At 49.0% G+C, this 27,739-nt stretch overlaps 1 protein-coding gene across 5 annotated transcripts in view; it reads left to right on the top strand.

The window, feature by feature from the left end:
• Window positions 1-27,739, top strand: part of DIP2A (disco interacting protein 2 homolog A) — a 116,169-nt gene that overhangs the window by 70,913 nt on the left and 17,517 nt on the right. For all 5 annotated transcript variants that reach the window (XM_047846891.1, XM_047846889.1, XM_047846887.1 and 2 more), the window contains 17 exons: window positions 1,659-1,769; window positions 3,017-3,140; window positions 3,482-3,591; window positions 4,032-4,134; window positions 5,597-5,661; window positions 5,887-5,980; window positions 7,347-7,466; window positions 8,925-9,039; window positions 10,433-10,572; window positions 12,463-12,599; window positions 13,003-13,083; window positions 13,501-13,628; window positions 15,555-15,669; window positions 22,444-22,645; window positions 23,544-23,653; window positions 23,737-23,817; window positions 26,073-26,196. In XM_047846891.1, the coding sequence (XP_047702847.1) occupies window positions 1,659-1,769; window positions 3,017-3,140; window positions 3,482-3,591; window positions 4,032-4,134; window positions 5,597-5,661; window positions 5,887-5,980; window positions 7,347-7,466; window positions 8,925-9,039; window positions 10,433-10,572; window positions 12,463-12,599; window positions 13,003-13,083; window positions 13,501-13,628; window positions 15,555-15,669; window positions 22,444-22,645; window positions 23,544-23,653; window positions 23,737-23,817; window positions 26,073-26,196 (1,960 nt within the window). The remainder of the gene's footprint in view (window positions 1-1,658; window positions 1,770-3,016; window positions 3,141-3,481; window positions 3,592-4,031; window positions 4,135-5,596; window positions 5,662-5,886; window positions 5,981-7,346; window positions 7,467-8,924; window positions 9,040-10,432; window positions 10,573-12,462; window positions 12,600-13,002; window positions 13,084-13,500; window positions 13,629-15,554; window positions 15,670-22,443; window positions 22,646-23,543; window positions 23,654-23,736; window positions 23,818-26,072; window positions 26,197-27,739) is intronic.

The following is a 27,739-nucleotide window of genomic DNA, read 5'->3' as shown; positions in this document are numbered from 1 at the left end:
TTCTTGACTTGTGAGAGAGTCCACGTAGTTAGGTTAATTATGAAAGATTGACAGGATCACAGTGAATGAACTAATTATGAGATGTGGGTGGCAAATTTCTCTTCCCTTGAGGAATAGAGTTTGTAAAAGTGAACAAACACGACTCTTTATAACAAATTCTCTAAAAATGTTTTTATACCAAACATTTAGTCTCAAAGCTACAGGTCATAGTTCTGGTGCAACCACTGTTACATCAACTTTTGAAGGAGAGCTTTGCCCTTTTCAACAAATTAACTTGCTAGAAACTCGATTTCCAGACCTCAAGCAGAGACTATAGGTGTAGCTTGAGTTTTGTCTTAATGAAGTGGAGAGTTGTTAGCAGCCATTGTTTTGTGTCCAAGGGCCCACATCAGCAGTCTGTCCACTCTTCTGACTTACCATTTATGGTTTCAAGCAAACTCACTACAAGATTTGGGGCTTATAAAAATCTTGTTCCATAAATAGCTTTTAAGTTTATCAGATGTTCTAAGAAATGGAAGCTGGAGGATGGGGGAAGAGAAAGAGGCAGGAACACAGAGGGCTGAGTGTTCATCTACAGTGATAGGAAGTAAAATCGATACTGAGACATGTTCAAAAAATAGAATATGGTAGTATAAGCATCATAATATTTAAAAATATGAATAAATAGCAAGAGAAAGATGTAAGATGTTTAAAAAATGTTTGTTTGTTTGTTTTGAGAGAGAGCGAGTGTGCATGCTGGTGCGCCAGCTGGGGAGGGGCAGAGAGAGCATCCCAAGCAGTCTCCATGCTGTCAACGCAGAGCCCAACCTCATGACCATGAGATCGTGACCTGAGCCGAAATCAGAGTCAGATGAAATCAGAGCTGATGCTTCACCAACTTAGCCACCGAGGCACCCCTAGGATATTTTTTAAGTGGTTGCCTTGGGGAGTGAGGAAGGGCGGAGCATATGGGTATTACTTTTCATTAGTACTTTTTGTCATCTTAAATTGTGTGTTTTTAAAATGTTTTTGATAAAAATAAAAATGTAAGATAAATAGAAGATACGGCTTAAACAGTGGCAGCATGGTGATCAGGTGGGCCCCCCAGGGAGTCCGCAGGAGGCAGCAGCTGTAGGGGTCTTAGCTGAGGTGTTCGGTGCTCTCCCCACTCCCCTGTCAGTACACTGAAGCCATGAGTGAAGATCTGTTCAGCTAAAACTTTGGTGTTAGGACCTTACCTTCTGGAAGATACTTTAGGTGTCATTTGATTCCGAGTCCACTCTTCCTGTTGGTTCCGGCACTTCTCGCCTGGACTGGCGGATGTTGGGGGGCGGTACCTCACCAGGGGTCCTCAGCTGCTGCCCAGATAGAGTGCACAGAGCCAGGTCCCCATCCCACAGCCAGACTGGGGCTGGACTGCCTCTAGACACAAACATTTTAAATTATTTTGTTGCATGTGGAATAAAGATCCCAGCCTAAAAACTATGAAAAGTTATATGGTTGAGGGAGTTTAAGGACCAAGAATTAACCTCCAAATTACATTTTCTGAACCCAATTTGAAAAGCTGTAAGATCATCTAAACTGTCCCAGATTCCATCTAGTCAGCAGAGATCCTGAGTGTTGAGAATGATCGCATGCTTCGTGAGTGGGTTTCATGGTTTTCCTTCGCGCTGTTGTAGGTGGCCCTGGTGTTTCCGAACAGTGACCCTGTGATGTTCATGGTGGGGTTTTATGGCTGTCTCCTGGCAGAGCTGGTTCCTGTCCCCATAGAAGTGCCGCTAACAAGAAAGGTAGTTCACTCTGTCTGGGCCGCGGGGTTTTCTTCCAAAGCTGACACATAGACGTGACACGTCCTATCTTGCCCTCCCGGGAAAGGACGTGTTCTGGCAGACAGGTACTGCTTTGACCCACGGGAGGGTCCTGCACGGCAGGACTTCGGGAGACATTAGATGCAGTTTCACCTACAGTTACTCATTTCTATGTATCTTGCTGGTGAAAGGGACTTTTAGAAGCTGTAGATGGAGCTAATATATCATCTCTGTGAACTTTCCAGTACAGACAGTGAGCATTTTTTCTCTGATGAATAGAATTTATGATTTGATAAGATTTAGTTAAACTTTCTCCCAAAACCATATGCTTGTTGATAATAATTTTCATTTCTTGGGAATAAATAAATCACACAGTAATTAATGTAGCTCACTTCTCAGTGATAATATTGAATATGCAAGATGGAAATTTTCTTGCATTTCTGTCCACTTACATAACAGCATGCGTTTTTGTTACCAACAAATGATTAATGTGGGGAGCTTGCTGATGTTCTGGGTAGCCAGTCCATCTTAAGTGTAAATGTCAGTAATCTGGTTATGGAAAACGAATAGCATTTTAGGAGTAGACAAAGCATGTATTTTAGAAGATTAAAGCTCTCTACCATTTCAGAGTTCAGGTACTTAAAGTGAGCATTGTCAGCAACAAATACTCAAGAATCCCAAAAGTAAAGTTTTAAATAAAACCACTATATCTCAAAGGATAATATATGATGAACAGATATTTGACTACAGAGACTCTTGGGAAGAAGCAAGAGGTTTGTCAAGCCTGCAAGAAGAAAATGACAAACCTTTACTGAGGGACACATATAGAAGAAGCGTTGACAGGGAATGTGCATTTCTGTGGGGAATAAGTAAAAGCGTCAAAGGTCGGGACTCCCCAGGTTAATATGTAAATTTTAAACACAATTCAAGTGGAAATTTCCATGCTGTTATTTTTGGAGTTTATTAAAATGCTCCAAAATGTCGTTTGCAGGAAAACACTTTGAGAAATTAGCCTATTATCTAGAACTTTGTATTTCATTGCAAAAATACGTCTTTTAAATTTAAAAATGCTTATATTTTACTTTCATGAAAATATAGTCTCTACTACATAGGATTGGGTTGTAGGACTTTGCAAGGGCAAGGTGAAGCACTCTGCTTTCTGTGTGTGGGCCTGAGCGGGCAGGGCCCTTGGTGGCGGCCCCGTGAGCGCCTCGCCATGTTTTGTGCAGGACGCCGGCAGCCAGCAGGTTGGGTTTCTGCTGGGAAGCTGTGGCGTTGCCCTGGCCCTGACCACGGATGCTTGTCAGAAAGGCCTGCCCAAGGCACAGACCGGAGAGGTGGCAGCTTTCAAAGGTAGGCCCCTGCAGGCGGGGGAGTCCACCTGAGGTGTGCAGGTATCCTTTTGTGGCAGCCGAAATTTATGTGGGCTGAGGGGTCTTCAGGAGTGAGGTCCTGGTCACAAGCCTGTGTATCTCGCCACCCACCCCTTGCCCTAGTTCAGGGTCTAGGCCTGCGCCGTTTGGTGTGGTGGTCACAGGTCAGAGGCACCCACTGACTTAAATATGAATTAATGTAAACAGAACCAAGGCTTCTGCTCCCTGGGTGCCCAGTGGCTAGTTGCCAGTGGCGGGCGGCTCAGCCCTGAGACCCACTCACCACTTGCCTGGGCCGGTGCCTTGTCCGTGCCTTCACAGGTTGGCCCCCTCTCGCCTGGTTGGTGATCGATGGGAAGCATCTGACCAAGCCCCCGAAAGACTGGCATCCACCGGCCCGGGACGCAGGGGCCGGGACTGCCTACATCGAGGTAATGATCTCGTCCCGCTCAGAGCCTGCGGACCCCACGAGCCCAGCGCGTTTCCCGTGACAGTGTGCGTGGTCACAGGCTTACACTCACCCTCTGTCTCACCATCACCTCAGAGGCAGGAGGGGTAGGACGGGAGCTCAGTCGGGTCTGGTTTCACTCCTGCTTGACCATCCCTCCCCAGCTCCCTCGGGATGTCAGCAGTTAGGGGGAGCCTGTGTGTACCAGTGTGCTGGGACACTTGCCCCACGGTGTGTCCTAGTTTCCTCTGTGGGTGTCACCCTGAGAGTCATGGCATAAAGTGTGCTCTGGTGTGACAGGATGGTCAGTGAGGGACAGACGACTGACCACTTCTCCTTTTTAAGTTCTGTCAGCCTCCCATTCTGTCTGCTGTGGCCTCCAGAAGCGTCACATAATGGATTTTTTTTCTTGAAATCTTTCAGTATAAAACAAGCAAAGAAGGCAGCACAGTGGGGGTCACGGTGTCCCACGCATCCCTGCTGGCACAATGCCGGGCTCTGACCCAGGCTTGCGGCTACTCAGAAGGTAAGGGCATGCGGGCAGCTCTTCCAGCCTCTGCCCCAGGTGGGGCCAGTCGCCAGAGTGCTCGGTGCTCTCTCTGCTCGTGCTGGAGGCGTGGGTGTTAGGTCACCCCGGCAGCCCCACTCAGGGGCCTTTCCAAAAAATATATGTGTGTGTTGATTTTACAGAGCATGAAATTCACACACTACCACTTGCTTATGCCTGGTGGGCTGGTTCAATCTGTGATGTAGCTGAGAGGCAGTGTATCTTGCATTAAAAAAAAAAATGGAAAACCATCTTATTGGACCCACGTTTGTATTATTATATTCTATGAGTATGGTTTTGGCTTAAGCTGTCATGCATGCAAATACAGAAATGGAATCTTTATGGTTGTAGATTTTCTGTTGGTAACATATAGGTAGCTCCCCCCCCTCCCCATTTACTGTTAAATATTGGATATTTAACTTAGAGAACTGTTATTTTAAAAACTATAACAATGAATACATGGTAGTTTCCTTACCATAGCAATACTGGAATTGAATAAAACTAGAAAGTAAATTGAATGGTGTGTTTAAATAACTAAAATATGGGTGTTTAAAAGTAAGGGGTAAAAAAATAATGAAATTAAAAGGCGTAGCTGAAGACTTCAGTTAAGATTTGGAAAATGATTTTAGATATATTCAAGGGCCTGAATAATTTTTTAAAAATTGGATTCGTTAAATCAAGTCACATGGTTTTCTTTTTGTCAAGATCTATGTATCCCTTCTCATGTGGGCTCTTTAGCTAACAAAGGGAGCGTGTGCACAGAACCTATTCAGAAAGCACATATGTTTCCTGGCACAGCAGACCTGTGTTCATCTTTGGTGTCCATCCGGTGGGGATGCACCTGGGCGTTGCTGTGGTTTTGATGGGGGCCACATTTGCTCACAGCCCCTGTGTGGGGCCTGGAGCCAGGTCCTGCCGAGCACAAGGCTGTGTGCGGCCTGGGTCGCCACCCGCTCATGCGTCCGCCACCTCCGCTGGGGGAGAGCAGAGAGAAGGGGCAGCTTTCTGAGGGGGCTACAACACGAGCAGCCCGTGACATTGCCCGAAGATGGAGGGTAGTGGCCTCGGTGCGAGAAATGGGGGAGTCTGGGTGTAAAGTGAGAAGTAAGCGTGTCCATGGTGAGTCCTCACCCCACATCTCACTGCAGAGTGAGAGGCTTGAGCAGCCGCCTTGGGCACGCCGTTGCTTGTGTTTTCGGACCAGGGATCAGCATAGCTCTCTGTTTGAATCCAAAATCATATTGACCTACTTTTGAGTTTTTCTGGTAATATGAATAGATAACCAAGATAATTGATGAATTAGTGCATGGTGTTTGGAAATGATGTGTATGTTTCCTAAAACCCTTCATGTCAATGATGTATTCATCTCGGTTTCTTTAAAAATGCACATGACTTGTGAAGAGGGTCACTCAGTGGTTTAACCATCTTTGTCCACTTTCAGCTGAAACATTAACAAATGTGCTGGATTTCAAAAGGGATGCTGGTCTGTGGCATGGAGTGTTAACAGTGAGTGTTGTATGCTAAATGATCTAATTGTTGCAATGAGGGATTCTAGTGCTTCCTATCAATAGATGACACCAATCCCTATTTTTAGGTGATGTAATTATCTGAAATGAAGTGTCATCATGAGAAGGCCATTGACGTTATCTTTGCCTTCTCTGGCGTGGTGTGGCCCTCTGCTGTCTGCCCCTGGACGAGGCCTGCCCCTGAGCACCTCTGTTTTTTTTTCAGAGTGTTATGAATAGGATGCACGTGGTCAGCATCCCGTACGCACTGATGAAAGTGAACCCACTGTCCTGGATTCAGAAAGTGTGTTCGTATAAAGGTAACGGGAAACAGCACCGTCGTTGGATTCACCCTTCATTAAAGAGGTCACTTAGGGGGCGCCTGGGTGGCTCAGTCGGTTAAGCGTCCGACTTCGGCTCAGGTCACGATCTCACTGTCCGTGAGTTCAAGCCCCGCGTCGGGCTCTGTGCTGACAGCTCAGAGCCTGGAGCCTGTTTCGGATTCTGTGTCTCCCTCTCTCTCTGACCCTCCCCCGTTCGTGCTCTGTCTCCCTGTCTCAAAAATAAATAAAACGTTAAAAAAAAATTAAAAAAAAAAAAAAAGAGGTCACTTAGATTAAGAAAACAATAAAGCTGACACACAGAACTGCAGATGCGGGCTGAGGAGCCCCCACAGCCCGCGTGTGCTGTGACCACGTCTCAGACGTTGCCTGACCTGCGTGCATGGCCTGGATGACCCTTGTGGAGGACAGCGCCATGACAGCTCTCTCCTGCAAGGACCATAGGCTTCTGATTTTATTCTCTTGAAATTTCCTTTACAGTCATCACTACTCTCAATTCTTAGTAGTAGATAGAGAGGGTTTTAATCTGAAGCCGGGCTTTTCAAGCCACCACTAGCAGAGCTGCTGATTCCAAAGAAGCAGTGTAGACAGAGTGCCATGGGGCTGCCCATGGGCCCTGCCGTGCCCTGCCCTGCCCCCTGCCTTGGTTAGCTGCAGTGCTCCCTGAGCACCTGCACAACCCTCGGCCCTGTCTCTACTCCAGCAGGGCTGGGGGGCACCTTCAGAAAGCCCAGAGGCTGGGCCTCAGGTCTCTTTTCTCCCACTAACTTGTCCCCGGTGACTGCCCATGCTGATCGCAGCGCTGGCGGCCACATGCGGACGTTGGGCGCGTGCTCTGCTGTGCATCTTTGCAACAGCCTTGGGTGGTAGCTGTCTCTGTTTCTCCTGTTTTATGGAGGACAGCTCAAGTTGTGGTGGATTTGGCAGGTGTGGCCCACTAGTCTGTGCGCAGCCAGGACTGAGGGCCGAGTCTGTCTCTTCACATCCTGGTGTCTTCCCAGCACACGGCAGGCCTGGCCACATGACCGTGTGAGTCAGCAGCTCAGGTAGGGACCACAGAAGACAGAAGAGCAGACATGGGAAGAGCAAGATAGAGCTTCCAAGAGAAAATTAAAGTTGGGAGACAGATCTGAGATTTCTGTGTCTGAATCAGACCTCAGAGCTGGTTTTTAAGCACAGCAGGTCAGGACAGTTGCACTGCCTATGGGACATGGCTGCAGGGAGCCTGTGGCCAGAAACACAAGTCTGTGCTGTCTGTCCTCTCGTGCACCTGCATGTGTGTCTGCGAGGTGCCAGGGCACCACTTTCCCATGACACAGGGCATGTCTGTGCTCCTCCTCTGCAGCCCGGGCCGCGCTGGTGAAATCCCGAGACATGCACTGGTCTCTCCTAGCTCAGCGAGGACAGAGGGACGTCAGCCTCAGCTCGCTGCGCATGCTGATCGTGGCTGATGGCGCAAACCCCTGTGAGTAAGCCCAGCTGATGGAGGACGTGGCCTCTCCTCCCGCAGGCCTGACTCTGGGGGGAAGAGGCTTTAGTAGAATATGGAAGAAACAGCATGGCGACATTCCGTGTGCATGAAATAAATGAATGTCCTGTAACCTGCTGTGACATACAACCCCTGGTGGTGGGGAGCGAGGTGGGGGGGGTACTCACTGGTATCTCCCATGCATGTTTATGAAGGCTCTGAGTTTAAAAGCAGTTTTAACACCATTGACAGAAGATACATTAAGAAATGACCAGAATGTAGATGTTAATTGGGAGCCTGTCCCAGCCTCCGTCCTTGGTCCCTGTGGCCCCACTGATCTGGCTCCACCTCCTTGTGGGATTTCCCCTGGCGGCTGATGTGCGCCCTGGGCTCTGCACAGGGTCTGAGCGTGGCTGCCCGTTGGGGGCTGTCCGAGGCCTGCCGCAGGGGAGGCTCCGTTGACCTTTGGTGGGGTTTCTATGCAGCACAAAGCCCTTGACCAGGTAGGTGGGTTTTCTTGTGGGTTTAACAGCTGTGTGCTGCTGTTTTTGCATTGAAACCACCCTAGACCAGAGGCTGGCCTTTCATCTAGTGCCCTAGTGAGAAGGGCCCTGAGAGCCCTGCACCCCTGGGTCCCCCACCGCTTAGTAGGGCACACCGCCTTCTAGCTCCTACACCCACACCTGGGCCCAGCAGGGCCTCCTCCATCCTGCCTCCAAGATACCAAGAGCTGCTCGCTGCTCTGTGTCCCCGAGCCACCTGAACAGCCCACTGCCAACAGCTTCTCACCTGGCACTGCCTCCACCCTTCCAGTTGCTAGGCTTCCACGAGGAAGCCCTTCGCCAGACCTGATCCTCCACAAACCTCAGATCCTGCCACTCCGCATGCCCCCTGAATGAGCTGGGTTGTCTTGTGTGTCCTCTGCTGTCTACTAGTGCCCAGCACGAGCAGGACGCGGGCTCCTCCTCTTCCTGGGCCTCTCTGTGGCAGAGAGCTTGAGGTTTGTGGTACGGCCCTGGGGTCCTGATGGTTGCGGCCCCAAGCAGGCAGCACCCACCTACCAGGGAGCTGAGTTTCCACATCTGTGACACCCCAGACTGGCCAGGGAGAGCAGGGAAGAAGCAGGGGGGCAGCCTGGGGGTGGTGCATGGGCCGCTCATGGCAGGGACCCCGTGGCCCCAAGGCGCTTTCCGCAGCAGGCGCTTACATGCACCTGGGCCTTGTGAGGAGGAAGAGTTGCCTGTAAACACTCCTCTGTCACTTCCCACTCAGCAGACCTGGGAGGAGGGGTGAGGGCAAGGCTGGCTGTGAGTTAGAACTCAGAAACACGGCAGGGGTTAGACACAGGCTTTCTGGGAGGAATTTCCAACTCTTCTCTGCTAGTGATTTCAAAATGCACTGTGTTTTTCATGGAAACAGCCCACCCCTCCGCTTGTCTCCCTCTGTCTTACGCAGGGTCCATATCCTCCTGTGATGCGTTCCTCAATGTCTTCCAGTCTAGAGGGCTGAGGCCAGAGGTCATCTGTCCTTGCGCCAGTTCTCCTGAGGCGCTGACGGTCGCCATTCGCAGGTAATGTGGTTGCTTGCTCAGTCTTGTAAACACGGAGTTCTCACTCCTACAGCTGAATTACCTGTGGTACCAAATACAGCCAGTCTGTCTCTGAGCAGTAGGAGCAGTCAACGCTCTGGAGCAATCAACGCGCCATCCTGTGCCAGGTTCCCAGGCGTGTGTGCAGAGTGATGGCGCAGTCCCCCGGGGCACATGCCCCTCGCCCTGTTGGTGGTGGGACCTGTGTAGCTGCTCCCGGGACTGTAATCATGGGCTTGTCTTCCCTGAGTGCCTCTCCTCCTCCTTGGCCTTGGTAAACATAGCAGCCCAGGGCTCTTCCCTGCCCTGGGGAGGGCCCTGCATCTGTGGTGCTGGCAGCCGTGCACGGGGGTCTGTGCTTGTGGGGCCCTCACCCTTCCTGGAGAAGCACTGTGACCCATGCTTAGCCCCGCCCACTCACGGGGAAGCCCCCAGGGCCGTCTGTGCTCCTCCATCACAGCCCAGAGGGCAGGGTCTCATCCTTCCTGTGCTCCTCCCACACCCATGGCGCTCCCCAGGCCACTTTTTCCTTCCCGGGTCACCTCTCGCCTGCCCCAGGGCTCTTGTCCCCAGCAGCTCCGAGTGCCATCCTGGGGTGGGGGGCAGTATGGTTAGTCGAGAATGTTAGATTAGTATATTCATAGTCTGTGCTTTCATATGTGCAAGTCTTCAGTAATCCTAGAATTTTAGCAACTCAGCAAGAAAAATAACATCTTTATCCTTCACACGCCATAAGGTGTTCTTCATTCCTTTGTTCTGTGGTGACTTCTCTTGCCCAACAGTGTGCTTTTTCTCACTGGAGAAAACACTGACCTTTGTTACTCGGGTCCCAGCTGCAGCTGCGCGCCCCACCCCCACACCTGCTGGCAACAGCCATTGTATTTCCCTTTGCTCTCTGTGTCCCGAGTTTGGACTGGCAGACGTGGCTTCCTGTACAGTCTCTGGTCTCTGGAGTGGGCTGCCCTGGGCCTGTGCAGGCACTTCATTCTGCTCACCTGGCTGCCCAGGGCTCCCAGCAAAGGTCTCAGCACAGCCAGGTAGAAGCTGAATCACCGTTAGGACCCCTCCTGGGAAGTCACATAGTATCACTTACACGGTTGTCACAGGCCCACCAGATGAAGGAAGGGACGCAGACCCTGCCTCTGGGTGGGAGGTGTGTGCAGGTCCCCACGTGGGGAATAGCACGTGGGGTGGAAACGCTGCAGCGCCTTCAGGAAGACTGTCTGCTATGGCCAGTCGTGTGGCCTGTTGTCCTCACAGGGTGTGGTGCCGAGAGGGGCTTTGGTGCAGCATCGTCCTGCAGGCTAGGTGGGCCGTGGGTCCCTTCCCCCATGGGCTCTGTCCCCTTGTCAGCTGGTCTGGTTTCGTTTTCTAGGCCACCAGACCTGGGAGGACCTCCTCCACGAAAAGCTGTCCTGTCGATGAGCGGTCTCAGTTTTGGCGTGATCAGAGTTGATACTGAAGAGAAGTTGTCAGTTCTTACTGTTCAGGACGTGGGTCAGGTGCTGCCTGGAGGTGAGGGATGCAGCCGGAGTGTGTCTTGTCCTGCGAGCGGTTGACAGAAGGAGAGTCCAAAGTGCTCCAGGCTTTGAAGGAGTGCTCTACAAGCACACAAGTAAAAGGCTTATTAACAATGTTTTTCTGTATAAATTGGTGTTTTAATTTGTAATACATCTTTTCAGTTTTTGCCTGCCCTTGTGATAAATTTAAGGTTGAACGAAAATATGAGGGTGTGCTTGTGGCCTCTGAACCTGACTTGTGCTTGTCTGGTGTCTGGGAAACGGAGCAGTCCCTTCAGGCCAGATACAGGCTTCGTGCGTCACACACGTTGAGGCATTTAACCTCACTGCACGTCTGTAAACAGCCTGATAATTGGGTTATACCAGCAAGGAGTATGTGTTACATTAGGAGCATGACCCTGAGGCTTCCAGGAAATTCCTATGGCTTCCAGAAAGGCCTACGTGAGCCCTCCTGCCCATTAGGCCCCGTGCGCCTGAATGCTGGCCCCATGGCAATGCCACAGGAGAGGGTGATAGAGCGACCTAAGTGTCACAGAGGGAAACTGAGCACTGAGCCTGGCCCAGGAGTCCCTAGTGACAGTTGTGAATAGGGGATGCTCTGTTCATGCTTCTCTGAGGTTACCCCTCACTGCGATGACCTCACAGCTGCTCTACTGTCTCCTCACCATGCAGGCCTTTCTGAGATTCATGGGTAACTATCTTGACCACCCTCCTTAGGCATGTGTGCACACAGTGCTCCCCTAGGAGTATGTGTGTGTGTGTGTATGTGTGTGTGTGTGTGTGTGTGTGTGTGTGTGTGTGCGCACAGTGCTCCCTGAGGAGTGTGCATGTGTGTGCACAGTGTTCCCCTAGGAGTGTGTGTGCATACTGCTCTTCTCGGTGCATGTGTGTATGCAGTGGTCCTGCGGGTGTGTGCATGTGTGTGCGCGTGCAGTGCTCCCCTAGGTGTGTATGTATAGTGCTCCCCTATATGCGTGTGTGTGTGTGTGTGTGTGTGTGTGTGTGTATAGTGCTCCTCTGGGTGTGTGTGTGCAGTGCTCCCCAGGTCAGCATGTGTTCACTGGAACAGTTGCGGAGCCGATTGGCCTGGTGAGGGCTGATGGCGCCTTGCTAAGCAGATACTTAACCTTGCACTGTGTTAGCCCCCCATGAAGTGGATTTGCGGCCTTTCGTGCCTTATTGTGAGAGTGTCTGGCTGTGAGCTGCGGCCTCACAGTGACCTGCACAAGAGCACCAGCCTCCACTTTACAGAACGTGGTCGGATTTGTGAATAAATAAAAGTCGCTGAATGAGTGCCCCTTCTTTGTCTTCCTGATCGCCTGAGTCTTTGGACAGGAGCATGTATTAGAGTCCAAGGGAGGGCAGTGCGCAGGCCCCCACAGGCTGCTTAATTCATCACTGAGTGACCGAGTTTGTTTTAACAGACACCTGTGTGTTCTGGCACGCACGTCACTCTTCTGTTGGAAGCTGTTTGTGGGCCTGCTCTTGCAGGGCTGGCCGGCCTGGGGCTGCAGTGACCTGACAGGCAAGGTCCCCAATGCCCAGGATTGTCTGCTAGGGAACTGCTTAGTGACAAGGGAACTATGGGGTCGGCCGGCCTGTCCCGTGGGTTCAGGAGGGCCACATGAGGGGGCGTGGAATCCTGTCAGCCCGGGCTTATACGTGCAGGATGCATTGTGTTGTGGTTACACACTACGTATAAAATGTAGATTTGCGCCTGCATAGGGCGTGGATTCTACATGTCCTAGAACTCATCCTAAGAACACACTGCGTATATAATGTTTTGTTCCCATAACTGCAAACGTAGCAGCAAGTAGATCTCTGTGAATGATCCATTTAAGTGTATTTCCATGCTTATGATTTTGAGGGTTTTTTCTCTTTTTAGCTGATGTGTGTGTTGTGAAGATAGAAGGTACCCCTTATCTCTGTAAAACTGATGAGGTTGGAGAAATATGTGTCAATTCCAGCGCAACTGGCACAGCGTACTATGGACTACTTGGAATCACAAAGAGCGTCTTTGAGGTTTGTACCTTTTTGTGACCTTTATGTTGGAGTTAAGTTCCATAAGCACTGATGCAGCACACTGGGCAAGGTCAGCTCCCGGAAGCCAGCACTTTGCATGTTGGAAGTGTTGACTTGTTGGGATGAGTCCAATGAGTGCCCACTCCTCTGGGCCAGGCACTGGACACGTGGAAATAAGGGGGTAGCAGGAGGGACACAGGCCATGCTGGGTGTGGGAGCCCCAGGAGGGTCTCATCTGCTGGCAGGGACTCCTTCCCCCGCCCAGGGAACCTTGGGCGACAGCCTCATCTGCCAGCAGGCAGAGTGTGTGCTGAGCTCTCCTGCTTGCCTGCTGGGTCTTACTGGCCAACTGGTTGATTATCCATGGACCACAGCCTGACTGTTCCCTCTCTGTTCTATGCAGACTGTCCCGGTCACAGCAGGAGGAGCCCCTGTGTCTGACAGGCCTTTCACCAGGACAGGGCTGCTGGGCTTCATCGGGCCTGTGAGTATGTTCTGCTGCCAGGACCTGGGCCTCCACACCTCAGTGGGAGGGACGCTGCCCGCATCTATTGGGTATCTAGGGGCCATGGACTACTCTCCACATCCCATAGTGCACAGGACAGCAAACACGACAGGACTGTCAGCTCAGGATGTTCCTGATGCCCGTAGGCCCAGTAGCAGTAGGAGTCCTGTACAGCTTCACCTTTCCACCGCCGACTCCCCTCCAGATGTCCCCTGGCCCCCAGCCCAGCCCACCAGGCTGCATGACCCTTCCACCCCATAGCCACCCCTGGGCCATGTGGACCCGTCTGTTCCTTGGTTTCCATGTGCTTTTGGCTGCTTGGAGCAGCCATCAGCTGCCTGACCCCCCAGGGCTTGCCTGCATATCCTGAGTCCTGACCAGCGTCCTTGCTTCCAGGATAACCTGGTTTTTGTCGTGGGCAAGCTGGATGGGCTAATGGTGGTTGGAGTTCGTAGACACAATGCGGATGACATCGTGGCCACTGCGCTGGCTGTGGAGCCCATGAAGTTTGTCTACAGAGGCAGGTGATGCGCTGCGGGTCCCTGTGCTGTGGCTCTAGATCCCTTCTCTACTTACAGTTTGAGTTGAGAAGTCTGTCTTCAGTAGAAGGAAAACCCAGTGATTTGAATACACAAAACCTAAAACTTCCGGCCCATCAGAAAAACTTCACAGAAAGAGGATGATCTTTGCAGCCAGGAGCCTGTTCTGTCCTCACCTCTCACAGTGCTCACGCAGCTCTTTCAGAGGATGAGGCCCATGGAGCACTTGGGTCAGCATCCTAGAACCTAGACATGCAAACCGAAACAACCAGGTACCAGGTGCTCTGAAATCACCGATGGCCGAGTGTCTCTTCTGCTAAGGTTCAGCGAGACACACAGAGGCCCTACCTTGCTCCTGGGATAAGAATCAATTCAGCTTTTCTAGTGTGTTAGGCAAGCCCTTTAAAGATTCTCATTTCTGTTGAGCCAATAAATGGACCTCTGGCCTAGACCCAGGGCAGCTAGGGTGAGGAGAGGAAAACCCTGTCTGACTCTGTTCACTTCCTGAGCTCTTTGCCCTGGAGGAGCAGCCTGGTCTCCTAGTTGGCCCATTCAACTGATGGAGCTTTTTCAATTTTCTTCTCAAGGGGGGGGCTCTTGTTACTCACACTAAGGTACCCCTGAGCCCGGCTAGACCCTGCCTTTGAATATCCCTTAAAGAAATCCTTAAGGAATTCTGCCAAATGGTGGGCACTGCTGGCCCTTCTCTTAGGTCAGGACAACAGGGGTGGGGGATGACCACCCTGGAGAAACTGGCAGGGCAAGCCTGTATGGGTGCCTAGAGCATGGGATGCCAGGGCATCATGACCTGCCCTCACAGCAAAAATGGGACACTGTTGGTGTGGGTATCCATAGGCATAAGGTCAGGGTGGCCCACACCTGTTTCTGGACTAGATTAGGAAGGCCACCGGAACCTGGTGGTACCTGGAGACGAAGGCCAATCCTGAGAAATCCATGCCATCTCAAGTGATTAATGGAGGTCTGGGTGATTGCGTCTCCCATTGGACAGGGTACCTTCCTGTCCCCACCACCGTAACCACCTCAAAATGAGCCACAGCCGATAGAGTGTGCCCTACAGGAACAATGTCCCAAGAATGCTAGCACGTGAAAGGAGTTCTTTGTTCTTAAACACAAACATGATAAATGGAATAAACAGTAGGATAGATAACAGCTAGAGAAGGAAGTGATAAGTTGGAAAGTCAGATTAAGGAACTTCTCTGGAAGTAAGGAAAAAGAAAGTTGAAAAGAAAGATTAAGAGAGATGGAGTGAGAAAAGGGCTGGCGTCCAGAAAGCAGACCCCAGGGGAGGGGGCACACGCATGGAGGGAGGGCAGCGTCTGAGAAGCAGGCTTTTAAGTTATTATTTAACTTTAAGGATGTTTAAGTTATTAAAAGAAATTTTTAGAATTTATTTATTTATTTTGAGAGAGAGCAAGGGGGAGGGGCAGAAAGAGAGAATCCCAAGCAGGCTCCACGCTGTCAGTACAGAGCCCGATGCGGGGCTTGAACCCATGAACCATGAGATCATGACCCCAGCTGAGACCAAGAGTTGGACACTTAACCAACTGAGCCACTCAGGCACCCCATAGAACTCATAATACTTGTGGACAAAGATTTCTGCACACGGAAATGTACCACATGTATTATAATTAAGGAAAATTGTCTTTTAAGATATGTGCCTGGTTGTTTTGCTTTCCCCCGAAGTCCTTTTTGTTTTAGTGAATTGGAACTTATTTCAGCCACACTGTAGGAGATTAGGGACTGGTTGCTCTTTAGATTCGAAGCAAGCAGCCGGTTGCTAGATTGGCTTGTGAACACTAGCACTTTCACATCGTCCAAGTGAGAGCGAGTGTCCGTGTCCTGCTCAGTACCCTTTGCTGGGTGGTCATTTTTGTCCTCGTCTTCCCCCAGGATTGCCGTGTTCTCCGTGACGGTGCTGCACGATGACCGGATCGTGCTTGTGGCTGAGCAGCGGCCTGATGCCTCCGAGGAGGACAGCTTCCAGTGGATGAGTCGCGTGCTGCAGGTGGGCCCAGGCGGCTCGCTGCCTTTCTGGCCTGTTTTTCGGAGTGCGATGAGTCCAAGTGTACAGCTGTTCCCTTCGGCGCCCTGCCTGCCTGCCCTGTTCTCTACCTCAGTGTTTGGAGCACCTTTTGTAGCCGTGCTGAGCAGGCCGATGTGTGGTTGCCCCCCACCTGGTCACAGGGTTGACCCACTGAGAGTCGTGGCTTCCAGGACCCTCCACCCCGCACTGCCTGCATACAGTGGGCACTAAATAAACATGGGCTTTGTGAGGATGAGAGAACAGCATTTTGAAACCGTAATGCTATTCAAGGGTTAGTATGTCCCAAAACAGCAGTCCCATAAATCTGTCAATTAGGATGATTTAAAGAGAGACTCTTACTTGGATTCACAGCAGGCCATCGCCCCGGGGGCTGGTGAGAAATGAGAGCTTGTGCTCGTCCACACCAGTGCTTTTCCTAATGTTTTATGAAAATGCCAAACATACAGCGAAGTTGAAAGAAATGTACAGAAAATTCCTAATATGCAGTCTTTAGGTTCTGCAGTGATTGACATGTTGTTACACTTGCTTGTCCCAGTCTGTCCCTCTGCCCACTCACTGGCACCATCTTTCCCTGCACGGCACTCATTTCTCGCATACTGAACTGGGGTTCAACATATTCTCTTTGGGGGTAAGGGGGTAAAATTTACGTCCGGTAAAGCACACCAGCTTTAAAGGTACCATTCAGTGAGAGGTTTTCAGTCGACTTGATTGGATGGAACTTACAGGTATAATGAGCCCATTTTTAAGTGGGCAGGTTGACGAGTTTTGGCAAAAGTATGCACCCAAGTAACACTACACGACGATATCTAAGATGCAGAGTATTTGCATCACTCCAGTGTCCCTCGCCCCCATGCTGCTGGCCGGCCCAGAGAACAGGCTTTGTGTCAGTACAGGGGAGCAGCATAGGACGTCTTCCTTCCTGTACAGACGTTCTGTGTTAGGGAATCACACAGTGTTTGCTCTTCTGTCTGGCTTCTTTGCCTCAGCATGTTTTTGAGATTCCTTGTGTTGTGTGGATCAGTGGTTAATTCCTTTTGATTGCTGAGTTGTGTTTCTTTGCTTACCTGTTTCCGTCTTGATGTACGTTTGGGTTGCTAATTTTTTACTGTTATGAATAAAAACTGCTATGGGCAACAGTGTACATGCTTAACCAACAGAGCCACGCAGGTGCCCCTATTATGGAATATTTTTAGTACAACAAACAAAAAGAAGAATGTAATAATCCCCATGTTCCTATCACTCTGTTCAACAGTTACCAATCCAGGCCCCATCTGTGTCCCCACCAGGCCTCTTCCTCTTCTCCCTCAGGAGTGGGGTTTTTTTGTTGTTGTTCTTTTTTGTTATTGTTGTTTTTAAATGTTTATCCACTTTTGAAAGAGAGAGAGTGCAAGAGGAGGAGGGGCAGAGAAAGAGGGAGACACAGAGTTCAAAGCAGGCTTCAGGTTCTGAGCTATCAGCACAGAGCCCAACGCAGGGCTCGAACTCACAAACTGGGAGACCATGACTTGAGCCGAAGTCAGACGTTTAGCCAACTGAGCCACCGAGGCACCCCCAGGAGTGGTTTTTTTTTTTATTATTTATTAAAAAAATTTTTTTTTAATATTTATTTATTTTTGAGAGAGAGGGAGACAGAGAATCTGAAGCAAGCTCCAGGTTCCAAGCTGTCAGCACAGAGCCCGACGCAGGGCTTGTACTCACAAACCATGAGATCATGACCTGAGCTGAAGTCGGATGCTTAACGGCCTGAGCCACCCAGGAGCCCCTCCCTTGGGAGTGTTTTGAAGCAAATGCCAGACATCACATTTTATCTGTAAAGATTTCGTTATTTCTTGGGGCGCCTGGGTGGCTCAGTCGGTTAAGTGGCCAACTTCGGCTCAGGTCATGATCTCCCGGTCCGTGAGTTCGAGCCCCACGTCGGGCTCTGTGCTGACAGCTCAGAGCCTGGAGCCTGTTTCAGATTCTGTGTCTCCCTCTCTCTGACCCTCCCCGTTCATGCTCTGTCTCTCTCTCTGTCTCAAAAATAAATAAACGTTAAAAAAAAATTAATAAAAAAAAAAGATTTTGTTATTTCTTTAAAAAGAACTATCACTATCACATCTCTAAAAATTAATAATTGTATTTATTTGTTTATTTAATGTTTATTTATGTTTGAGAGAGAAAGACAGCATGATCAGGGGAAAGGAAGAGAGAGAGGGAAACAGAATCTGAAGCAGGTTCCAGGCTCTGAGCTGTCAGCACAGAGCCTGGTGCGGGGCTTGAACTTATGGACTGTGAGATCATGACCTGAGCCCAAGTCAGATGCTTAACTGACTGAGCCACCCAGGTGCCGTATCTTTTATTTATTTTTAAATTGAGATATAATTGACATAATATTAATTCCAGGTATACAACATAATATCATATTTATATATATTGTGATCACCACAGTAAGCCTAGTTGACATTTATCACCATACATAATTACAAACTTTTTTCTTGTGATGAGAACTTTTTTTAAATGATTTTTTCATTTCTGAGAGAGAGAGAGAGTCAGAGCATGAGAGGGGGAGGGGCAAAGAGCGAGGGAGACTGAATCTGAAGCAGGCTCCAGGCTCTGAGCTGTCAGCACAGAGCCCGATTTGGACCTGAGCCCAAGTCGGATGCTCAACTGACTGAGCCACCCAGGTGCCCCTCTTGTGATGAGAACTTTTAAGATCTGCTCTCTTAGCAGCTTTCAAATGTGCAATACCACGTCTTTAACTGTAGTCACTATGCTGTGCGTGACCTCCCCAGGACTTGTTCATTTTATAACTAGAAGTTTGTACCTTCTGACCCTTCACCCATTTCCTCCAGCCCCCACCCCAACCCTGGCTACCGCCAGTCGGTTCTCTGTATCTGTGAGCTCTAAGATTTCACATGTAAGTGAGGTCATGTGGTATTTGTCTTTCTCTGACTTAATTTGCTTAGTGTTATACCCTCGGGGTCCATCCATGTTGTCACAAGTGGCAAGATCTCCTTTTTTTGTGGCTGAGTAGTATTCCGTTGTGTGTGTGTGTGTGTGTGTGTGTGTATACACGCACACACCACAGCTTCTTTATCCATTCATCCGTCCATGGACACTTGGGTTGCTTCCATATCTTAGCTTTTGTAAATTCTGCTGCAGTAAACATAGGAGTGCATTTATCTTTTTGAATTAGAGTTTTTGTTTTCTTTGGGTAAATACCCAGTAGTGCAATTGCTGGATCATATGGTAGATCTACTTTTAATTTTTTGAAGAATATCCATACTGTTTTCCATAGTGGCTGAACTAATTTACATTTCCACCAAACAGTGCATGAAGGTTCCCTTTTCTGCACATCCTCACCAACACTTGTTATTTCTTGTCTTTTTGATAGTAGCCATTCTAACAGGAATGAGGTGATATCTCATTTTTTTAAATCTGCATTTTCCTGATGACTAATGATGCTGGGCACCTTTTCATGTACCTGTTGAGCATATGTATGTCTTCTTTGGAGAAATGCCTATTTAGATCCTTTGCCAATTTTTTAACTGGATTGTTTGTGCTATTGAGTTGTAGGAATCTTTGATATATTTTGGAACTTAACCTTTTATCAGATATATGGTTTGCAAATATTTTCTCTGACTCAGTAGGTTGTCTTTTCACTCTGTTGATGGTTTCCTTCGCTGAGCAGAAGCTTTTTCCTTTGAAACGATCCCACTTACTTATGTTGCTCTTGCTTCTGGCATCATATCCATAAAATCGTCGCCAAGACTGATGTCAAGGAGCTCATCACCTGTGTTTTCTTCTAGGGGTTTCATGGTTTCAGGTCTTACGTTCAACTCTTTAACCAGTTTTGATTTTATTTTTGTGGGTGGTGTGAGAAAAGGGTCCAGTTTCATTATTTCTCATGTGACTGCCCGGTTTCCCCAGAACCGTTTATTGAAGACCATCCCTTCCCCATTGTATATTTTTGCCTCCTGTGTCGTAAATCAATTGTGTATGCATGGGTTTATTTCTGGGTTCTCTATTCTAATTCCATCAATCTGTATGTCTTTTGTTTTTAAGTTTACTTATTTTGAGAGAGAGAGAGTGCACGTACACAAGCAGGGGAGGGGTAGAGAGGAAGAGAGACAGAATCCCAAGTAGGCTCCATGCCATCAGTGCAGAGCTCAGTGCCGGGCTCAGACTCATGAACCATGAGATCACGACCTGAGCTAAATCAAGAGTCAGACACTTAAACTACTGAGCCACCCAGGTGCCCTGTATGTCTGTTTTGATGCTAGTTCCATACTATTTTGGCTACTGTAGCTTGGTAATATAGTTCAGAATCACAAAGGGTGATGTCTCCAGCTTTGTTCTTCCTCAGGATTGCTTTGGGTATTTGGGGTCTTTTTTGGTTCCATACAGATTTTAGGCTTTCTTCTAGTTCTGTGAAAAATGCTGTTGGAATCTTCATAGGGACTGCACTGAATCTGTGGATTGCTTTGGGTAAGAGTGGACATTTTAACGATACTGATTCCTCTGATCCATGAGCATGGAGTATCTGTCTATTTTTTATGTCTTCAGTTTCTTTAATCTATGTCAGTTTTTCAGTGTATAGGTTTTTCACCTCCTCATTTAAATTTATTCTTAGGTATTTTATTATTTTTGGTGCAATTGTAAATGGAATTGGTTTCTTAATTTCTCCTTCTGATAGTTCATTGGTGTATAGAGACACAACAGATGTTCCCTGCGACTTTACTGAATGTGTTTATCAGTTCTAACAGTTTTTGGTGGAGTCTTAAGGGTTTTCTATATATAAGACCATGCCATCTGTAAATAGTTACAGTTTTACTATTTGGATGTCTTTTATTTCTTTTTCTTTCCTGATTGCTGTAGCTAAGACTTCCATACATGTTGAATAGAAGTGGTGAGAGTGGGCATCCCTGTCTTGTTCCTGACCATAAAGGGAAACATTCCAGCTTTTCCCCATTGAAATGAGGTTGGCTGTGGGCTTGTCAAATATGGCCTTTCTTAGGGAGGTACGTTCCCTCTATACCTGCTGTGTTTTTATCATAACAGTAATCTCTTGTTGTCATTAAATATCTAGTCACGATTCAGACTTCCCTGATTATTTAATGTTTTAACTTGTTTGTTAGACTCAGGATCAAAATGAGGTGAAAAGTTATACTTGGTGGGGACAGGTCTTTAAGTCTTTTTTAATCTATAGATTCTTTATCATATTTTTCTTGTGATTAGTTTATGGACAAAACCAAGTTCTTTGTCCAGTATGCTTGTTTAGCCTGAATTCTGTCAATTGTCCCTCTGCACATTGTGCAGACACATTGTCCTGCACATTGTGGTTAGATCCAGAGGATTGATCAGACTCAGGTTCAGTTTTCTGGCAAAAGTTCTTCATAGAAGGTGGCATGTGATGTTTAGCGCTCCTGTAGTCACTGATCTGCTAGGACTTCACAATGGTGCTACTTTCTCATCATTACTCAAGCAGCCTTAGAAGTTTCTTCTTTGGAGAGTGCATGTCCTCCTCGGTCACCTGGGGGCCTGGTGGTGGGCTGTATAGGAAAACAAGATCAAGGAGTGATTTCAGAGTAGTGAGATGCTTTCTTAGAATCCTCTAAAAGTGACCACTGAGTTTTGTTTATCTTTTCGTTAAGAACTAGTGGATTTAACCATACTGTATGCGTTTCAATCCATTATAGTTTTTTTTATTTTTCAGTGGCCAGTGGGAGCCCCTCAGGTTGGCTCTTGAATCCTTCTGACATTCCCCTGGGATTCTCTGAGGCCAGAGCAGAGACAAGGAAGCTCAGAGGCTGGGGGAAGGCAGTGTGTTTTGTGTCCTCGACGTGTCACGGTGGGGACTCTAGGGACCCTGCTACTTCCTAGGGCAAATGGAATTGGGTACCACCATCGGGGCACTTGACGTTGCTGCTCAGTCACTGTTTCTGGGCTTTTTTCAGTGGACAGAGTAGGAAATGATGGCTCCATCATGAATTCATGCTGCAAGTTCCAAGCCAGATTCCGTACCACAAGGTTTTTACATAAGCCGTGGATCTCCTCTCTGCCACACTGAAAGACTGCAGACATCCACAGCTCCCAGCAGTCACTCACGGGCCTCAGGCCACACTATGCACTGCAGTCGCAAAATCATAGTCTCCACACTACCTCTAAAACGTGAGATCTCCAAGAGCAGCTTACCATTTGCAATTCTTTTTGCCCACAGGACGTATCTCACAGGCAGGGGGCGGGTACTAATCAAATTACCATGTTTAAATAAATACACTCTCTCTATGGGCCTTTGCTACCAATCTGATTCCAGTGCGGCCAAGTTCATTTGTTTTATCTTACTTTCAGTCACTGGGGAATGCTTTTTAAAATTTCAAGGTTTTTGTAAGTAAAATATACATGGCTCCGAAGTCAGATCTGAACGCCAGGGATATTCAGAGAAGCCTGCTTCTGCCCCCCACAGCTTCTCTAACTTTCCTTTCTTTAACATAAGCAGTTCCAGATTTATGTATATGTGTATGTATATGTGTGTTACACTGTAGGAAATGTACACACATCTTTCCGTCTTTCCGTGTCTTCTCGTTGAACAGAATGTCTCAGAGGTCACTGCCTCTTTGACCTTTGGATTTGCATGTTCTCACCCATCTCATAAGCCTTCCGGCTTCTCGCCAGTGTTGAGTGGGTCAGCGTGTCAGTATGTGTGCCAGGTCTCAAACACAGCGTCTCCTAACTCGTGTTACTATCGCCTTCCAGGCCATCGACAGCATCCACCAGGTGGGCGTGTACTGTCTGGCCCTGGTTCCTGCCAACACCTTGCCCAAGGCTCCCCTTGGAGGGATTCATATTTCTGAAACCAAGCAGCGGTTTCTGGAGGGGATGCTGCACCCGTGTAATGTACTAATGTGCCCTCACACCTGTGTCACCAACCTCCCCAAACCTCGCCAGAAACAACCAGGTTAGTCGTGCATGACAATACTTGTCTGATCAGTCTTAATGTTGGTGGCTGCCATACCTGTGGTTAAATGGTGCAGCCCTCTTGGGCCCTATGTCTCTGGGGCTGGGGTTAAGAGCCATAGTGAATGGCACATCAGGTCAGTCTCCACCTCCTGCCTCCCTGGACCCAAGGCACAGATGAGCAAACGTCATCACGTCACCTGTGTGGTGTGGTGGTTTTCACGTGTCTCTTGGAACCCGTCAGAGTGACTAAATTCAGGTATGGCGTCTTAGGCTTGGAAGGTGAGGCTGTGACTCTTCAGGAGTAGAAATGACGCCCAAGAGCAGTCTTGGAGCTCAGGAATCTAAGGACCCTCTGCAGTGCTGGGGGGGCGGCCAGCTGTGCCAAGGCTGCGGGTGCCAGGGGACAGGTGCTGTGCCCCGTGGCTGGTGAGACCCAAATGGCCACTGTCTACTCCCTGATTTCACACATGTAAAAACTAATTTTAAAGCCTGCTTTGACTGTTATTTTTGTTCCATTGGTTATGTAAAGTTTTAGTAAATGCTAATAATAACTTTTATTGATTATTGAACAAATAAAATATCATTAAATAAATACACTTACTAAGAAAGATTTAATGTCCTGTTTTATATGTAAAATGCAGTAAAACAATGAAGTCTATTAAAATGTTCTGTTATGGCTGAGGTCAAATCTTCTACCCCCAGGTATATGCCGTTTGGTAAATTTCTCAGTCTGGTGTTGCTTGTATTTGAGAGATTCTCTTCATCACTTACCATAAACCTTGTGGCTGGTTTCCTGAGCGTCTGTATGTTAGTGAAGAGTGAAATGTACAGTCACATGGCAGTTCTGTACCCAGAGCCATGCCTTCTCATTCAGGGTCTCCGCCCCTGTTTCCTAGAGGTTGGACCAGCCTCCATGATCGTGGGGAACCTGGTTGCTGGGAAGAGAATCGCCCAGGCCTCAGGGAGGGAGCTGGCTCACCTGGAGGACAGTGACCAGGCGAGAAAGGTAACAGCAAGTGGCCAGTGCCTGGGAAAGCGAGGCAGGCGCCTCCCCGGCAAGGCCGTGGACTGATGGGCCTCTCTACACAGTTCCTGTTCCTGCCGGATGTGCTGCAGTGGCGGGCGCACACCACCCCCGACCACCCGCTGTTCCTGCTGCTCAATGCCAAGGTAGGCCGCCTGTGCCCATCCCTCCCCAGCTCCCGGTGCTCTGTCCCCAGAGTCCCTGCCCGGAGAACAGGGTGTTGTTGCCAGGCCATCCTCTCTGCCTACCACGTTCTTTGTGGAGCACTCAGCTGTCACATAATTCACGCAGTAACGTTTCTGTCCATCTTATATTTAACAGGAAAATTCTCATTAGCTCCTTTCCCAATTAAGAACAGTATGCTTATAAAAAACAAACAAACAGTATGCTTGTAAATGAGTTAAAAGGAAATGTTTATTTTGTAAAAATTAGGAATTTAGACTTTTGTTTATAGATTTGACATGGCAAATGCTGCTTACTGCCCTGATCCTGGTATAGATTCAGAAATTCACTGTCAGGATTTTGGGCACCTTTTGATGTGATTACACTGTACCTGGAGTTCTTAGGATAGAAAGGAGGGGCTGTAACTCTCACATCCAATGGGTGGGCCAGTAGGCAAAATAGAGAAACATGACAAGTTAAATAACAGTAAAAATCCTGTCTCAGATGCATCACACAAGATGTAAGAACATGTGCACTTTGACATAGTAAAGGGAAGGTCACTGTGCTCTTAGAAAAATGCTGGTCCAGCTTTTGTTTCTGTTTGTTGCTGCCCACTGTCCCTTCATTCAAAACATATTTATTGATACCTGCCGAGTTACACGGTGTTAAGAGGAAAAGGGCACCTGCTCTCGGGATGCTTGAAGTGAGTCTTCCCTGCTGGAAAACTGGTCCGTAAGAAAGACTTTATATTCCTCGGCCTGTGTAACTGTGGATCTAGAAGAGTGTTAACATTTATTTTGTGACTGATTGAATTCTAAAGCATGGAGACAGCCAATAATTAACAGTTATTGGCGGGGGCCGGGCCCAGACATGAGGTGGCAGCTCAGAGGAGGAGGAGAGACGTGCCCTCACGCGGTGTGTGTGGTCTGAGCACCTGAGCGCAGGGAGTGCTTCTCAAGGGAGGAGGGCCCCAGGGTGGGGGCCCCACAGAGGAGCTCGCCAGGCATCTGTGTGGAGGGGTTGGCCATCTTTAAAGCCAAGGGAGAGCTCAGGAGGAGCCAGCAGAAGACTAGCCCTGGCCTTCTCCAAATCCATTCTAGACTTTTCTCAAGGTCACTAGTAAAACTGCATTTCTTTTGGTTTGTCAGCCTTCTTTGGGTTTGAATTGTCCTTAGGTCCCTGAGGACATGCTGGCTTTTGACCCAGCAGCAGGCCTGTGGCTGTACAGGTGGTCATCCAAGGGGACTGGCGGGCTCTGGACATCTGGGCTCCCAGTATCTGCCTGGCGCCGACATCCTGCACCTTGGCTGGGATGGGAGAAACAAGCCTAGCTCCCCTTCGCGAAGCCTCAAGGGCCTGCATGCCTGGCTCTGCATACACGCACATTGGCCTGTGCAGTGGAAGCACCAGTCGAGGAGAAGCGAGGGGTTCCCACTCCCAGGGGCCGGTCTGTTCTGGGGCATTATGTTTAGACCGAGCTGCCCTGTTACTTTTCTTAAGAAGGACAAAACAAGCTGTGAGGCCGGCCCGACTCTGGTCGGCCGAGCGAAGGAAACATTTGCTGGGAGCTGGTCTGCAGCCTGGCTGTCCTCGGCAGAGATGTGAAGTGAACGAGGAGCCCGTGCGGCCGGGGCAGCTGTGCATCCGGCCAGGCACCCACTGCGGCGCAGGCCCACTGACCTGGGGGACAGGAGCTTTGACATACACAACCGTGCAGCTTATGGATGTCTGTTCATTTAATGTGATTACTGTGTGCATATGTATCCAGGGTGATGGCTGTTTCTGGGCAGGGAGAGGATGAATTGAGGTTGGTATGCAGAGTGGTGATGGCTTATTTTAAAAAAGAGAAATTTAAATAATGAGGCAGAATATTATTAGGCATTGAGAACTCAGACATTTATGGCTTTATTCTTTATAATGTTGTTATATTTAAGATATTTTATCAAAAAAGCCAAAAGAGTTTTCTTTAATGGCCGTGTCTCTGTCCTGGACAAGAAGCACCCCCCACTGCTCCAGGCTCTCCTGAGATGCTCGTGGCCCGTCCCTTCACTGATGGCCAAAGAGCCACCTTTGGCAGTTCTGCAGGAACTCCGCAGATGACGGGGAAAGACAATGGATGCGTCTGTGGGACTGGCAGTGGTCCCAGCCCCTAACCACAGGGTTCCGGGGACAGGGTGTGTGCAGTGTGAGCACACGCCCTGCCCCACCAGCTCCGCTCAGCCAGGGACTGCGTTCCTAGGGCACCGTCACCAGCACTGCAACCTGCGTCCAGCTGCACAAAAGAGCTGAAAGGGTTGCCGCCGCCCTGATGGAGAAGGCACGACTGAGCGTCGGGGACCATGTGGCTTTAGTCTACCCCCCAGGTAAGCACACCTGAATGCCCTGTGCACACGCCACCTCCCTCAGCTCTGCGTTCCCTGGGACACTTTGTTATTATGGAGCAGACACCCTCATAACCTCCAGCAGGTTGGCCAGGTGCCCGGTCCCTAGCATTCCCTGTCCTGAGCACGACCTCCTCCACTCTCCCAGGAGCAGCCTGTGCCCCTGACCTCTGCAGTCACCGCTTCCGGCTCCCTAGGGTGTGAGCACACAGACGAGAGCACCCTACATGTCAGCTTGGTCTCCCAGTTTCCTTTGGTAAAGTCTCTTTTAATCCACAGGCTCTCCATTTCCCTCTCTTTACAATTTATCTACCGAAGACCTGGTCTGACCCTACCTACAGAGGCCCCACGGCCCAGATGCTACAGAGCAGCGTGTTCTTGGCCCCGTGTTTCCTGCAGGCTGGCAGCTAGATCCCAGCCCTGGGTCAGACTCTGGTCCAGTGTCTCTGCCAAGACCAAGTGCTCCTGCATGATCTCACCGGAAGCCCATGCTGGCTTGTGTCTCCGCTGGTGGCATTAGCAGCCACTGACTGATGCTTCGGTGTTTGACATTCATTAATCCTTTAGGGGTCACAAAACAGTGATACTCTAATTCTTTCATTTCTTTTCCATTTATTGGCCATAGAACTAACACACAGAAACCTCCCCCTTCATCTGGTATTTGGCTACCCCGTGGTAGAATTCATATGTGTTGGTTCTTTATGAAATGAATTTTGTTTCCTGTCACACTCCAAAGGTGACCCAGCAATGAATTTAAAAATATATACATATCAATATGAACTCACGGACTTAAACTTATTTTTTGGGTTTTATCCTTTGTAGTTACTTTCCTTATCAAAGTTCAGGTTCTGCCATGTTTGGCCAATAGGAGCCTGTTCTTAGCACTTGGCCACTAGTCCCTTACTGCTTCCTCGGGTTTATTGTGACAAGGTGCTCCAAGTCCCCCTAGTGCCCATCCTACCCCAGACCTAAGATCAGCCATTTCTCCACGGAGCCCCCCTGTCCCCTCCCCATGTTCCCAGAACAAAATCTGGGCATGAGGGACACTGGTTTCTCCTGGATTGGCTGCTGTTTGTTGGCTCTTTCAGTGAGCAGAACTGGGAGTTATAAATAAATGTATCTTTTTTTATTTAAAAAAAATTTTTTTTATGTTTATTGTTTTTGAGAGAGAGAGAGGGCAAGCAGGGAAGGGGCAGAGAGAGAGGGAGACACAGAATCGGAAGCAGGCTCTGTTATGCCCAGAATTCGTGATCCCCAAAGACCACTAGGGAGCCGAGTCCGATGTAAAAGCAAAAGAGCCTTTATTCGAGCTAGCTCGAGCTCAATCCCCTACCTGCACCGACGCAGCGGTGAGATACCGGGAAGAGAGAGCGAGTTTCAAAAGGACAAAGGTTTTATTGGGGCCTAGGGGCAGTTGGTGAGGTAATGGCTGTGGCCTCAGCCGATTGGCTGGGGAAGGGTCCGAGTCCTGTTAGGCAGGTGAGCGGGCGGTTACTCAAGGGGAGGAGGCGTGGTCAAGGTGAAG

Source organism: Prionailurus viverrinus, unplaced genomic scaffold, assembly GCF_022837055.1.
Source record: "Prionailurus viverrinus isolate Anna unplaced genomic scaffold, UM_Priviv_1.0 scaffold_42, whole genome shotgun sequence".
Classification (NCBI taxonomy): Eukaryota; Metazoa; Chordata; class Mammalia; order Carnivora; family Felidae; genus Prionailurus; species Prionailurus viverrinus.
This window is presented reverse-complemented; position numbering and strand designations above follow the sequence as displayed.